At 46.9% G+C, this 15,812-nt stretch overlaps 1 protein-coding gene across 4 annotated transcripts in view; it reads right to left on the bottom strand.

Moving 5' to 3' along the window:
* Window positions 1-15,812, bottom strand: part of Frl (formin-like protein) — a 269,253-nt gene that overhangs the window by 47,582 nt on the left and 205,859 nt on the right. Inside the window, exons 1-4 of one of the 4 annotated variants that reach the window (XM_077699093.1) lie at window positions 8,205-8,228; window positions 7,806-7,889; window positions 4,042-4,182; window positions 277-356 (exon numbers count right to left, since the gene is read on the bottom strand). In XM_077699093.1, coding sequence (XP_077555219.1) covers window positions 277-356; window positions 4,042-4,182; window positions 7,806-7,883 — 299 coding nt within the window. In that variant the 5' untranslated portion in view covers window positions 7,884-7,889; window positions 8,205-8,228. Of the gene's footprint in view, window positions 1-276; window positions 357-4,041; window positions 4,183-7,805; window positions 7,890-8,005; window positions 8,042-8,204; window positions 8,229-15,812 lie in introns of those variants that run through there. The other 3 variants (XM_077699092.1, XM_077699090.1, XM_077699091.1) reach the window with 3 other exon arrangements.

Raw genomic sequence — 15,812 nt, 5'->3', positions numbered from 1 at the left:
TTACACGAGCAAGCATTTCCGATGCCCCTTAGCCAAGAATAGTGGGGGGGGAAGTGACACACCCTTTTGACCTCAACAAGATTTGGCCACTACTTTGATTAGATTCTCGTCTATCAACGTTTAACGAGTACGGGTTCTTCCAACGTTTAGGGCATGCACATGTGCAGTTGCTAATTCCATCAAGCATGTTCTGGATTGGGCCGCTAATTTTCCCCGCCACTTCCCAGCACTGCAGCAGAGCAACCGATCAAAAGGTAAACACGGTCTCATACTCACTCAATGTTGTTTGTCCTTAGGGAAATCTCGAGGTCTCGTAGGACCTGAGTGGATTTCGAGTCGCCTAACATTCGTCTTCTCTGAAAGGGCGAATTGGCGACATAGTCACCATGGTTTTAGTATTGCGTCATGACAAGAAGGCCCGTATATAACGAGTTGCTTATATTACCCAGCCACTGTGCACACTCGCACTAAACTGCAATACATCTATCGTACTGTAATACATTTCAAGGTGCTGGAAGCAATGCTGCAAGCAATCAAAATTTAGTCCATGTTTGAATATCAAAGGACGCCGGTAGAGCTGCTTAAGAAGACACGACAACATCGATTTAACGCTACATGGCAGCATTTGGACTATGGAAATCTTTCACAATGGTGTCTGCTTAGCACTAATGGTTCAGACAAATTGTAATAGCAAATTAAAACCCTTTCTGAAGAGCGTAGCAAAGCATGCACGCTTCCTACGATAAAGTTGCGCCAGCGAGACCTTGCGAGCTTTTCAGGACAGCTCTCCAAAACAAGAAACTATCATTCGGGAAAAGTAGTTCAATGTGTTTTCTTTTGGGTGTAAAGGAGCGATAGTCACTAATTTTAATAAAAACAAACATCTTGTGCATAACAGTGAACCACCTACAGTGTTGTTCTTACCACTAATTTTTAAAACACAAGGTTGGTGTTGCGCCAGCAGTTTTTTCAGTTCTTGCCTGTCGCTAAAAAATGTGATAGGCTCTTAGTCAAAGTAGGTTAAAAAAAATTAACAGTAATGCGGGAGCATCTCATCCTTCTCCAACATGAACCTGAAGCTTGGCCCAACGCGCATGTCTTGCTCCGGCTTTAGAGGCCTGCAACACTGTCCTTCTCACACGCCCCTCGTACACCATGCCAACTATGCTTTGCATTCTGTCTCAATGGTCCCGTTTGCTCGCTTTAGCAGTGGCACTGGTTGCCTATCACTCCTACCCTCGCCCACCAGTGCCGGCATTTCATCACAGTCCTCCCCATTCCACACTCTTTTGCACCTACTCAGCTCTGTGCTTGTTGCACACTCCATTTTACAACATGCACAAGTGATGATGAGGCATGTTGAGACACTGTGTGAAGGACACATACTTTACTGTTTCAGCTTAACCCCCTTCACCCCCCCCCCCCCCCCTTAACAACTAGGTCGGCAACAATGCAAATGCAACAGCAAAGGCTCGGTTGAAGTCACTCCTCTCGCACACAATCGATCACTCTCTGTTCTTTTGTCACTCTGTGTCTGCGAATTGACGGCGCAAAATTTTGCCAACTCGCATAATGTGAGGTTCCCGCAATACTAATATTGAAGAGCTGCTCGGTATCGTGGTTTAAAGGCAAGCAAGGTCTCTCAGACGCAAACCTTACAACTGCCCGACCACGAGGTGCGAATAATGGCACTGGCTTAGCAAGAACCATGCCACAAATGTCAACACTACACGTAATGCTGTTTATCATGTCTCTACACAAAGGCAGACAAAAGTGCAAACAACCGGTGCTATTTTTTTTTCTCTCTCTCGGAGTGTGTGTATGCATGTGTGACATTATATGCGCAAGCACATGCACACAGTGCTCGGCATGCGTGAATCGCACGACGCTAAAACATGGCTCGTCGTGCAGCTAACAGGAACCAGTTAAGGTTGTACAATATCCCATGCGCCATCTATCAATTGCCTTGTTACGATGTTATGTGACGGGAAAAAAAAGTCACAGGCAGGAAAAACGAAGGAACGGGTGAACAACGTTTGGTAAACATGCCAGTTTGCACAAATAAAGTGACAGCAGTGGCTAAACACAATGCCGCTTGTTTCTTCAGACATTCCAGTCTGATACTCGCACTTTGTGCACAACTGAAACATACCATTCGAGTTCACAGCTGACAGCCGTCATATCTCCAGTAAGTTGGAGAAAATGTAGAGAAAATGCCAGATTAGGGGAGTGCGCCATTGGATTTCTGCAGGTAAATGGCCCATAGGTGAAACTTCTAAATACACTGTGGTCAGTTTGATTAGAAATGTAATCACTGCCTTGCTGCATTATAAGGCCTAAGCCAGGACAGCCAGGACCATGCTGGTTGTTCTGGACAACCAAGCCAGGAGAAACTATACTTCACCATGAGAGAGTACGAAAATGTCAGGAGGTGAGATAGGTTGGCAGGGAAGCAGTCTTCAGGTAGAGTTTAAGAATGGTCCATTTACACAACCGGAGCAATGTTTCAGAATCATTACAATGCATTTTTCTCCCCTTGCCCTCAACAACCTTATTCTGGCATTCTGCACTAAAGGACAATTCACTTCAAACGATGCGGTGTTCTACATGGCGTGCAGCGTAACATTCGCAGACGCTTTCAAAAGTTAAATTTGTGAGACACGCTACAACATGGTGTCACGCTGTTCCTTCATTTTTCCTATTAGTTGATGTGCTAATGTTCTAAAACCAAAGCACTCGTCGCAAGAGGTAATGTAATGTTGAGCTCCAAGACTGCAAAGGTGCTGTAAAGGTATTGTTAACTTACTGTATGGAAAGGTATGGTAAACAAGGTCACGTCATCGTTCCGCTCGAACTCCAACCGTTCTTTTTCTTCTCAGAGTAACATGATTGAAAAGACTAGCTAGCACACTAAAGCGTCACCGTTACACTCAACTACCTTGCAGATCCCAATGCAAGCTATGACCTCGCAGAGAAGTTACTTTCATGTACAAGTAACTCGCAGACAATAGCGCCACTTTTACAACACTACACAATCTGGTTTCTCAACATAACATCCTCTTGCGCTGCACGCTCTGGCAACGCCCATGGCCACTAAGATAGGGGCACGACACCACCAAAAATTTTGGAGATAATCATGCACATACTTCATAAAATGTCAACCAGAATGCTCAAAAGCAAAGACAAGGGCGCAGTTTGTATTCCAGTTCCGTCTACCATGGCACAGTTTAAAGGCGTAACTGCCATCACGCATAACATTTAATAATTGCAATATAAAAAAATATATTACCAACATTTCCTGTGTTTCAATGTTCTGTGCAACGCCCTTGCCCAATCAGCAGTTGAAAATCTGCTAAATACTGCCAGATAACCTAACTGCACATATTGTCAACCCAAAACAGTGTGTATCCGTGCCAAAAATAGTTGCTAGCTGTGGGTCTTTAAAACAGTATTTGGACCTCGGTGTAACTTATTCGCCACTGCTCCATACTCTCGCCTTTCGTCACAATTTTGTTATAAACTGTACTCATCAAAACTGGAAACACGCTGCCCATTGCCTTCTGCTTTTGTTTTTCTTCCGACAAATAGTCGCATGCTTCTCTGACCACCACCTCAAAAAAGGCCAGGAAACAGCAATGCACGGCAATCAACCCCAATATGCACACCGTCTCTCATTCGAGACGCATTCACGCACAAACTCATAACAGCGCACGCAATAAATATTTACCCTCCACCGCTTGCAGTCAGAGAATGCAGAGGGAGAGAAGATAGAGAGGAAGATAGATATGGAGAGGAGGAGTAGAGAAAGAGAGAGAGAGAGATGAAGCAAAAAGAAACAACATGTGGTGTGTTGCATTACACGTTATTACGAGAGATTATTTCCACAAGCACTCCCGCAAACGACACGACCCGAGTGCGTCGTGCTCCGATGCCCGTGTGTTAGTAAGTGTCCTCCACCGCAAACGCACGCAGGCAAACCACGCTCCCCCGAGCGGGGAGCAGAGAGAGGTAACAAATGCAAGCAGAAGAAGAAATGTATACCTGTATGGGTAACAATAATGTCGAAACGGCATCGTACATCATCTGATTATTTACCTTGGCACTCCTGGAAGCTCGGGGATCAAGGTAGGTCTTTAATTTACGTAAGTAAAAGGAAGGGGGTTCTTTTGCGATCACTTTTTCCTGTACGCGATGAGATAGAAAGGGTATAGCAGGAACAATCAGGGAGGGAAGGGGGAGGGGAGGGGAGTTGTGAACAGGGTGCGAGGGGGAGAAAAAAAAGAGACAAACAGGGTTAGCATCACCAACATTTCCACTGCACCTTCAGCAGATGCAAATTATTTCACACTGAGTGAAGCGTTGAAGGAACCATTAAAATCTGCTCCATTAAAATGCAGTCCCACTAACGAAGAGTTGTACCACCTTCTTAAAGGGGTCATGCAGACAATACACAAGTTTGCTTCATTCAATAGATATCCTCGTCAGAATCATACTGACCCCACTTTTAACGTAAACTTCGCTCGAATAAGCTGTATAATTAGGGAAAAAGGGAAAAGCCATGCAACTCACTCGCTCATTTCCCGCAACAGAACCTATGATGTCATACCAGCCAGCTCTGCCATTGGCTGAGGCCAGCAAAAGCAAATGCAAATTAGGCAGAGCTTATAAGCTTGCCAACGGCTATTTGCGCATAAATTTAGGCCACATTATTTTTAAAGCAGTAAGAATGGTGGGATCGATAGCGGAAGTTACGAAAGCACACGTAAACATTGAAGTACCGATGCGCACTGCTGTTGGTACTGCGCAAACTATGCTTGGTTTAGCTGCACAGGACTGCGGGGCTTTGGGGTAGTTTTAGACGACACTTGCCGATTGACGCAAGCAACGGTGTATTACGTGACCGTATTTGTTGAGCGAGCACTCTGTTTCCCGAAACGATAATTTCCTCCCTGGACAAAAACAAGCCAGGTTCAAATATGGTCAAAAACAAACCAGAGGCAGAAAACGGCTTGCCACGGTATGGTGGTGCCATCTAGGCTCACTAACGGTAATCAAGGCTTTCCAATCGGCTGCAGAGCGGTCGGTTTCTGTGATGTCATTGCAGACCCCGAAAACACGATTTAACAGGAAAATCAAAATTTTAACGTAAATTGATTAATTTCTCAGTGAATAAAACATCGTTTGCATCTGGAAAAGCGCTGGGGACACTATAAGACACCAAATCTTTTGAATAAAACAAACTTGTATTTTTGTCTTCATGGCCCCATTAAAGGAGCCATGAAGACAAAACATAAGTTTGTTTTATTCGAAAGATTTCGTGTCTTATAGTGTCCCCAGCGCTTTTCCAGATGCAAACGATGTTTTATTCACTGAGAATTTAATCAATTTACGTTAAAATTTTGATTTTCCCGTTAAATTGTGTTTTTGTGACATCAGCGAGGACGTGTACAAGGAGGGTACCTAAAACTGAAGTTAGTATACTGACTAAGGCTGCTGCGAGCGATGAAAGGTGTCTTCTTTGTCTTCTGTTTGCTGTCCACCTTCATAGGTGGCGCCACAATACCGCTTAGAGACCACTGTCTGTTTTTCAGCAGATTTGTAACCTGGCTTACTTTGGTTAAGGTTAGTAATCGCTCGTGACAAACTAGGTATGCTCGACAAACAGGGTCATGTAAGTGGCGACGTCGCTTAAGGCAGCTGACCAGTATTGTGTTAGAGAGGCCCAACGCGCCTGACAGCTGCGCAGCTTCAGCCGGCATAGTGCGTGCTGCACACACTGGTGCTTCTATGTTTACGTGTCTGTTTGTAACTTCCATTGTTTACCCAACCATTCTTACTCCTATAAAAAGGTTGTGCACTGAATTTTAAGTTCAAATTGTGCATTCCATAAGCTTAAAATTCCTGTTTAATTTGCATTGGATTTTGTTTGTCGGCCTCACCCAACTGCAACGAGCTGCCTGTAATACGTCATAAGTTAAGTGCAGAAAAGTAGCTAGGGTGTCGCATGCTTATTATTTGTTTTCCTCATTATATAGCTTATTTTAGTGAAGTCAGTGTTACAAGTAGTGTCAGTGTTAGTCTAACATGGCAACCTTTCAAATGAACCAAACTTGCATTTCGTCTTGAAGGGCCTTTTATTTATTCACAGAATAAAACGTGAGGCTTTGTTATGTTCGAGATATTTATGTGGTTTGTGCTTGTAAAGATTCAATTCTAAATACCCTCATAAAAAAAAAGAGATACGCGTCCCTTGGCTTTTGTGAACACCAGCAGTCTGAATCAGGCAGCATAGTCACTGATCAAGGTTTTCCTTCTTAATAATTGCGGTTTCCACTGAGTTCGATTTGGGAATAGGAATATGTCTGGCTCACAATCGGACTCAGACATGTATATAATTTGAAATGAATGAAAAAAAAAATCCCATATCAGCAGTAATTCACTATATAAAATGTACAATTCACAACAAACAAGAAATAAACGAACATTAAAATCCTTCAACATAAGCAATATGATAAATGCCCGTGATACCCGATAAATATGATAAACGAACCTGATTATATTCCGCTGAAGAGCCAACTGCAGAAAATTTTAACCTCACCCAAATTTATTTTGAATGCAGTATGCCCTACCAAATCAACCGGGACATGACTGGTTGCCTCGTGAAATGCTTCGTTAATCTATTAGAAGCTTTTAAAATATCTCCGTAGCAGACGACGCCGCAACTGCCGGCGGATCGCGCAAACAGCCACAAAACGGAAATGACATTCCTGCCGGCCCAATCCACTGGCCAGTCAGAATGCCAGCCCGGCGAAAGTTTATGAACACTTTTCCAGCTCCGGAACTACGCCACTACTAGGGTCCCTAATTTCTAGGGACCCTACCACTACACTTTCCCGGCCGGGCGCCATTTCTCCCTAGGCTCTGAGAGGGCGCTGCGGTCGCGGGTTGCGCGGTAGTGTTGCCGCTAGTTCCTTGCGGCATGCGCAGGCGTATTTCAGCTGCATAATTTGCATCCAGCAGTCTTTCCAGTCGGACTATACAGAAATAGGGTTTTCAAGAGGCCGACATTTTCGCTGCAGTCGGTGCTCAATGGTCTTACACAAGGGCGCGTACCACGCTGCATCGAAAAAACGCACAAAAGACAGGAGGCCTTAGACAACGCTTGAAAGCTACGCTTTCATCACACTGTCTGAACACTTACTGGACAACCGTACACGTCATTTTCGGTCGCAAATACGAGCTGCATATCTGATATGCAGACATCCTGGCACGCCCACGCCCACCCTGCGGCTACGAAACAGGAACAGCGGCAGACATTTCCGCCCTTTATATATCGCTCATTTGTCGATTTTACTCCGTGCTAAAGGCGTCTTGCGCAGTCGCTCTTGCGCAAGGGCTGCAAGCCTCGTGGCAGAAAAAGCCCTGCGTGGATGCTGTCCCCGCCGGTTTCGAGAACGATCCATAAGACGTAGCAATCCTGCACAAGGCACGTCCGGTCACTCGTTTTTTGTTTTGCTCCGAGGAAGCGAAACCTAACCAGACCAACGCGAAAGGGGTTTGTACTGGCTTTGCGAAATGCGTGTGCCGATTCCAGGCTTCCTCCTAACAGTGAATGCAGTAATGAAGACCCTGTACGAGATTCTTTGTTGCGAATGACGCACTCGAACTAGAACTACGTCGCTAGACTGCGCATGAAGAAATGCTGTAGTCGGTCGATTCAGCGTCACCACAGACGAGGCATCGCACGTGGGCATTTCTCGAACCGGCTGCAACAAAAAGCACGGCTAAAAAGGCGATGCACTCACTTGATCGCAAATCATGTCCCATTTTTTCTCGTCATCGTACTGCTTGAGCAGTTTTGCTTTGTCCGGTGGCAAATCCATCGAATTCTGCGGGAGAGAAAATAAGAAAAAACATTAGACAAATGACGTCACCTTCAGTGGGTGTCGGCCGGTCCTGGAGAGCGACCGGAAGGAACTACAAGCAATATAAAAAAAATATATACATTTCCGGTTTTCCATTCCATTCGTTCACAGTGCGTTGAGGCTGGATTACTCCTACAACTCTACCAATACGCGCGAACGGAGCGGAATAAATTAATTTTTCCAGGATATTCACACCAAGACAACCTTACATTCATTCCACAAAGACGAAGCGACGAAGCGTTAAATCCGAAATGCCCTGGAAAAACGGGAGACGCTCACGAGGCATACGCAAGGCCGTTTTATAGCTATAAAGCATATGGAGGAGGCCAATATAACAATGACCCCGCGATCGCTAACCGGCAGCCCGACTTCGCATGCGCACACACAGACCGTCCAGCAAGTAGCAGACAGTCTTGTTATTTTTTTTTTTTTTTTTGCTGAAAACAAAAAAAAAATTATCTGCTCTTTTGCGCATGCGCGCTGATCAAACGCACGAGAAGAGCTCGCGCTAAAGCTGTGTCTGCTCATGCGCAGTACTTCTCTTCTAACCGATGTGCTTTTGCGCATGCGCGTGCAGTGGCAGGCCATCCGAGGGAGAAGCACGGTACTATTCTTGAGCTGTCGCAGGCATGGTCGCACGCACAAACGACTGCCATGCGCTGGTCGTTTCTAGCGCGCTAGCAAGATCCATGTCAGCGTGCTATAAGCGACCTTCGAAAAGGTGCACTACGCACAGCCGCTGACAGCCTAAGCTGAAACGACTTAACGGCAGCCGGAAGACATGATGATGCGACTCCTGAGCGAAAACGGACAGCAGCTGCTACAAGTTATAAAACATGCATTTGAGAGCGCCGTCCGCTGCTGCTGGGCGAATCAATTTCGGCTGCGAGATCAGGTATATCGCGACAAGCGAAGGGGTGAAAGCTGCCCTGCCGCGTAACAGACGAAACCGCCGGATTCGGGGGGAAACAGCTAAGGGCAGGCACTCTGGAACACGCGCCGTTTTATTTCGTCGCAGTTCTCGTGGCTGGGCAACGCCACCAGTCTTTTGACCCCCGTTCCGTCGTTTCAGCTTAGGCTGTACATGACTGCACAGTCGTCAGTCAAAAGCAGGGATTTATACACCGCCCCCCCCCCCCCCCCCCCCAACTACTCCCAGATGGATTTCGACAGCCCCCCCCCCCCCCCCCCCCTTCCCGGAATACTTTGACACCCCCCAAAATCGAAATTTTGGATAAACCCCTGGTCAAAAGTGGTTAAAGATGAGTTCAAAGTAGATGCGTGATGCTAGCGGCAGCTACCCAGAATAAAATGTGCGTTTTCCTAAATTGGAAAATTTTTAACTACACCTTTTGCGATACGCACATGGCTGCTGTAGGGAGTTTAAAATCAGTGCTTACGGGGAAAGTTTCGACGCGTTGAGGCTGTGCCACCACGTGTCGATGTTTCCGTGAACCAGTGTCGGCGGTAACGCGTTACAAGTAACGGCGTTACCGGTAACGCGTTACTTTTTTATTGGTAACGTAGTAACGTACTCGTTACCTTTCCAAAAAAGTAACGGGTAACGTACTTACGTTACTTATTTTGAGTAACGTGTAACGAAATTACGTTACGTTACTTTACTTCCTAGAACTTAAAAAAATATTTTAATTTTTTTGTGTGTTTTTAGTGCTCCGGACCCACGTGATGCGCAGATCAAGGCCACGGCGGAGCGCACGGGCGAGATTTGACGGGGAGAACTTTCCCCCGGCAAAAAAAAAAAAAAAAAAAAAACGGCCGGAAGCAGAGCGAAGGGGCAAGACGATTAAGGTTGACTACGCTGCGAGCAGGCGAACGAAGTTGGAAAAAAGTAAAGAAAAAGGTTGCTTGGACCACTGCAGATTAGCCACGGCAATATGCCCCTGCTACCATGACATTCATCTGACAGGAACCCGGTACGGGTGGAAACAGGAATCAGCAAACGTTTTAGTTCGTGAATGAAAAGTAACGCAACAGTAACGTGCGTTACTTTTTATCAGTAACGGTAACGGTAACGCGTTCCTTTTATTTTGAGGTAACGTAGGTCGGTAACGCGTTACTTTTATTTGCAAGTAACCAGTAACGTATTTAGTTACTTTTTTTCGGTAACGCATACAACACTGCCGTGAACTAAGCACCACTAAGCAAGCTTCGATGGGCATTTTCCTATAGTTATCATCTCGCTTCGAATTTTGAAACCACATGTAGCGCACGTGAAGTATAGGCTACGTCTTTGGTCAAGATGGTCGGAGTGATGGAGTGACCAATGCTTCAATATATTGGTCACTCTCATCACAGAAGTGGGCAAAAGCAAGAAAAGGGGGGGGGGGGGGGTCGAACTTGCGCAAGACCTGCGTTTCGGACGAGCTATTTTCTTCGTGTCACGAGCTGCTTCAACTTATAACCAAACAATGTGAGTCCTTTGTACTAGTCTGGTCATTGACGCGCAGTTTTTCTGCCGTAAAAAAGTATTCTTACTCGATTAACAATTACTGCTAAGCCTTATATCTTCACCACATCTTCGCACTGCCAGATGAATTTTCCGCGCAAAACAGCCAGTTTGGCCACCACAGAACCGAGGACCTGTATCATGAATGCGCCGTTCTACTGATTGAGGCGCACCTCCAGACTATGCCCGGAAAGGAAGTAATCCATCGCACACGGCCAGTTGAAAGAACAGAAGGAAAAATGGCAGCATCTCCACTCCGTAGATGATGGCGAGGGGGCGGAGTGCGGGGACTCGAAATGACATCCAACTTGGGCCCCGAGTGACATCCGATTTGCGCCCCGGCGGTCATTCGATTTGAGCCGTGAGTTGCACATTGATTATTCCCTAAATGAAACTGCAGCTCACGGCTCAAATCGAATTTCGCTTGATTTTCGTTAGATGGAGGTGTACGCACGGATGGACGCGGACGGACATCGGGAGGTCCTAAGGTACTCCGCACCGCAGCGGATGGAGTAAGCCGTTTGACTCTCGGGTACTAACGCACGGTCGTAGCCCAATGGGTAAAACGACTGACACTAACTCTGTACGGTTTACGAGACACAGGCTCGAATCCTGCCGGTGCCTGTGTGATTGTTTGCGATTGTAAATGCTATGCGCACGGACGCGGACGGACATTGTGCGGTCCTAAGGTACTCCGCACCTAAAAAACCCGGCGGATTGGATGGATATGGATATGGACCTGCTCAGAACCCGCGATCGAGTCGAGTCAGCAGCGGTCGAATGAGTTCCATCCAGCACGATCAGCTCTTGTCGGCGCCAAATCCCCTCAAAGCAGCCGAGGGCGCGGGGTCGTCGGACCAGCGAGGGCTCCGAACAGCCGTCCATCCGCCCGAACAAATGGTATCGGATTACGGCGCGCGCAGTCACTCGTGGTCGACGACTCCGCGCTCAAAGCCTCACCGGCTTTACCTGTCAGGCGACGGCGGGACAGGCCGAAATCGCCCGACGTGCGGTACAAAAGGAATAACGCCGACACATCCCCGCGAGGGTCTGAATGCGACGCCTTCGCGACTTTGCTTGGTGTTGTGGTGTTAACCCATTTCGGATACCGTCATTTGGTGCCTTGATTAAAAAATCGCGCACGCCATACGTTTCTTACAACAGGAATCAGAGGAACGTGTGATGAGTGCAAAAGCGACGGAAAAAAAAAAAAAAAAAAAAACCAAGGTGGCTGTGCCTGTCGATTCTTACCATGTCCCGCCTTAGCTCTGTTCCACCTTGACGAAGGCGGATTGCAGGGATAGTGAACATAACGGCGGACAGGAAACGAGCGATATCTAATCAGCCCTGAAACCTATACAGTGTCTTTAAAGCAGTGCGCCGCTGGGGCCATTACCGCTGCCTACCTGGCTGAACGAACTGGTTTTATGAATATTTTTTTAATTCGACAGACTCGTTTGAAGATATACAGCACAAACAAGATTACACTGTTTTTTTTTTTTTTTTTCGGCAAAGTCAAGGGCGCTTCGTCAGAACAGATTCAGCTGTGCGAAGCAAGGCGAACTCCGAAAACTCAGACTGCTGCTTCGCTTATAGAAGCGCATGGCGTACCTATACCCTGCCACTGCTTTATCAATAATGTCCCATATGTACGGTGGCAACTTATGGTGGCCTCTTTTGGCGTTTTGGGGTGGCTGGCTGCCTGTTATTTCAGATAACGTGCATCACGTCGCGATGATCACGCTACCTGTATGACTTCTGCGGACAAACGAGTTCGTTATTTTTTATAACACGAAAACCAGCATTTGTACTGGAATGAACCAGTTATGCGCGAATTTCAGAGCGCAGTCTGGGATTGCACGAAGCCATCGGGATATTTTGTGGCGCGTTGTTGGTAAGTGGTGAAAGGAAAAAGGAGAGGGGGATACGTCCACAGCAATTCCACCTTGCAAAACGAGGACAGACATCAGGTGCGTCATGAGCTCAGGCCTGCTACTTACATTTCAAATGCACCATACAGAAGGTTATTTATTTATTTATTTATTATTACACACATCTGCTAGCTACCCTAAATAACTAATTAAACCTGCACGATTTCAGAAATGCACCTAATAATAAGTTAATTGTTCATACGCAATACAGGACAACGTCACTAGAATAAACTAGTAACGTTGATACAGGAGGAGGCCCCCAAGCTACAAGAACTGTCCAGGGTATTGGACACCGCTACACGAAAAAAGCAGTGATACACCGCTCTTCATATTTATTTATTCACGTTTTGCGAGGTACACATTGGGATGGAGCCCTTTCACTAACTACGTTATGCTGAGCGTATATGCCCGCCAGACCTTTTGGTGGCAGCAGGGCACTATCCTCTGAACGTATGATTTCACTGTAACAGCCATTCAGAGTGAAGATTTTTTTTTTAACAAGAAAGTGTTTTATGCCTGGATACACGAAGATTTGACTGACGTCATATCCGTCACGGAAATGACGCCAGTACAACGAAGCAAGCGACCTGTAAAGGGTGCACCCCTGCACACAGGGTCTTCTTGCGGGGAAGCAACCTTTAGTACTAAAGCGTACGTTATACTTAGGGTTGTTCGATTTCGGGTTTGATATTTTAACACGAAAGTGCTTTATGCCGGGACACACCAAGATTTCGCTGACGTGATATCCTCGCTCGCCAAGCACACACCCAGGACAGCCACCGACTCGCAAATCATGATTATTTCGCTGCAGATTTCGCTGCAGATTTCACTCTCGTGTTTTACCGATTCCTATGAAAGAAGAATCAATCACAGTTTTTTTTTCCGCTTTCCTTTGCCTGCAACTTCTGTATTCTCCGGCGCTCCTGTTCTAATTTACTTCTGACCCCTCCCCTCTTCCCCATCCGCTCCCCTTCTCTCTCGCTCTCCCTATCTGAAAGCGTACAGCGAAGACACGGGTTAGCACACCTGCGGTCGCACTATAGCGGGGCGAGCGTTCAGCACACCGGTTCGGTCGTTCGCCCCAGTCCGACAAACACGCGGGGGCGCAAGGCCAAGAGCAAGAAAAGCGCCGCTCAGAGTAAGCCGCGTGACGCCCACCAACAGCTGTCGGTAGCCCGTCGATGCGGCAGCGGCAACAACAGTCATCGCACTATTGGAGCGTTCACCCTAGCTCCATGCCCTAAAGTGTGCACGCTACCGGGCATACGCTGTTTTAGATCCAAACAAGATGTTGTTCTTTTTCTGGAAAGAAAAAAAAAATGAAAGGAAGGAGGTGGCACGGCCGCCCACGTTGGGTGTAGTAGAAGAGAGGTTAAACCAACCGCAGTGGTTGTTAAATAAAATAGGGTACGCGCACCACTTTACATTCACTATGGGGGCACTCAGCAGCACTTTTCCGTTCTTGCAAAGCATGGAAATACTGCACCCTCTGCCGCAAGGCACGCAGTATCCTGGCTTAATTCTTTACACAACACGTTTGGCATGCGGGCACTAAATTGTGAAAACAAGTGGGCATAAATATCGGCAGATTGTATACTGCCTGGAATACAAATATACCAGTCGCGACAGCAGCAGTTTCTCAATGACGCGGAAAATACCAAACAGCGTGAAAGCCTGCATTAGTCCCCGTACTTTTTTTCTCACTACGGTTTGTGAAATCACGAATGGCGGAGTGGAATTGGTGGAGCTTGTATAGGCAACAGCAAGATAGGACCACGTATTTGCGCAAAATGTATCAGGCAGCTTTATCAGTAGAACACTTAAAAAAAAAAAGTTGGCGCGGCTTGCACAAGGCTGGAGAAACAGCCGAGCTGGCGGCCTTTGTCGGAGACCCCGCTGCTGTATACTACCCATGGTATCTCATGTAGTACCCGTGGTATAGTACCGGATCTCCCAGCTTGCCGCTGGAAGTTCTCCATGACTGGCAGGCCCGGATCGTTTTGTCCGCAGGCTTTCACATCTCTCCCAAAGCGGACCACGTGAGCAAGCTCTAGAACCCGCGGCCAAGTCCAAAGCCCGCGCTACCAACCCAAAGGAACTTACTGTGCGCCCGGAATGCGATCATAGCTCAATCGGATAGAAACCGGTTTCATAACGCGAAGGACCCAGATTAGATTCCGGCAACGGGAAGCGTGTTCTTTTTTTTAAAGACGATAGTCTTTCTTGGGCTATTTAAACCCAGAAATTTTGGTCTGTCTGTATGTCTGTCTGTCTGTCTGTGACTCGATTCAGCCACCCGGCCAAAGCAAAACAATGCCTGCGCTAAATCTACCCGTCTTGGTCCGGTGTAATGTTCATACTTGTCAACATTGTTGAAGAAGAACAAGACATTACGCAAATATGAGACAACAAATCAATACAGAAGTGATATTTGCAGTGTTCCTTCATAAAACAATCCAACATGCTTGATTTTTGCGAAATTAAATACTTCATCAACTGCAGAAAAAGAATTCACTCCGCCGTCGCCTGCTGTCGGCCGCGCCACTACAGCTTCTGGCGCCATTTTAAGAAATCAACCGGCAACAGTTACGCAAGGTTCCACTAGATAGGTTCCACGTTCTGCTTGCAACGCACGTGGAGTAGGGAAACGCGGTTCTATAAACGCTGAAGTAGGGTGCCTCGATTAACGCGCGTCTTTTTATTTCCAATTGGCCGGACGGGATATTGTTCCCCGCCGCTGCTAACCCCGTACCCCTCCGGCGTTTGGGGTGGTCGGTGCTTGGGTTGCCGGTTTCATGGCGTAAAGGTCCCGGATTCGATTCCCAGGACCTCCCTAACCACATTTTTTCTTGAGACTTCGAGGTTTTTTGGTGCGGACAAAGCTCGGCATAAACAGCTCTGCTGCTAACAGATACGAACTCCAGCTCAGTAAATGGAAACACAAGGAAGGCCTCCAGTTTGCCTTCGCAAACAAGCGTAGTTGGAATATTTTTCAACAAAAAGAAAATTTCGGCTGGATCTTACATTACTCGGTCGGTACATGATGGAGTAAGAGAGAGAGAGACAGCGGACAGGAAAAGAAAAATTGGTCGCCATCCCGCCCTGCGAAAGTGGATGTCCAGCAACGCTATTCTAAACCCCTACAGAAGGTGATGGAGGAAGATATGAAATGTTTCTCGTTGTCTCGGCGGGCTTGTCGCTTGCGCTCGGCTAGTGTCACTAGATAAAGGTGCAGAGTATCGGCACTATTTCTCCTATTGTTCCGTGCCACCGTCATGATCATTGGTCAGTTCGCATCACGTGACGTCTCCTTACACTGCACCGGTTCATGGGCGTTGCCATGTTGTTGTTTATGCCTTTTAGTCGGTTAACCCCGGTAAACTTAGCTTGTCCTCCCTGCTCTGCGGCTGCGCGCGACTGACCTCGTTCCGAATGCGAATCAAAGATGACGCGTGTAACAGCATTTCAGCAGCAGAAGTGTGTCCGAAG

Source organism: Haemaphysalis longicornis, unplaced genomic scaffold, assembly GCF_048455015.1.
Source record: "Haemaphysalis longicornis isolate Haplotype H1 unplaced genomic scaffold, Haemaphysalis longicornis Haplotype H1 scaffold_2, whole genome shotgun sequence".
Taxonomy (NCBI): Eukaryota; Metazoa; Arthropoda; class Arachnida; order Ixodida; family Ixodidae; genus Haemaphysalis; species Haemaphysalis longicornis.
The sequence above is the reverse complement of the archived record's forward strand: the minus strand, read 5'-3'. Positions and strand labels throughout refer to the sequence as shown.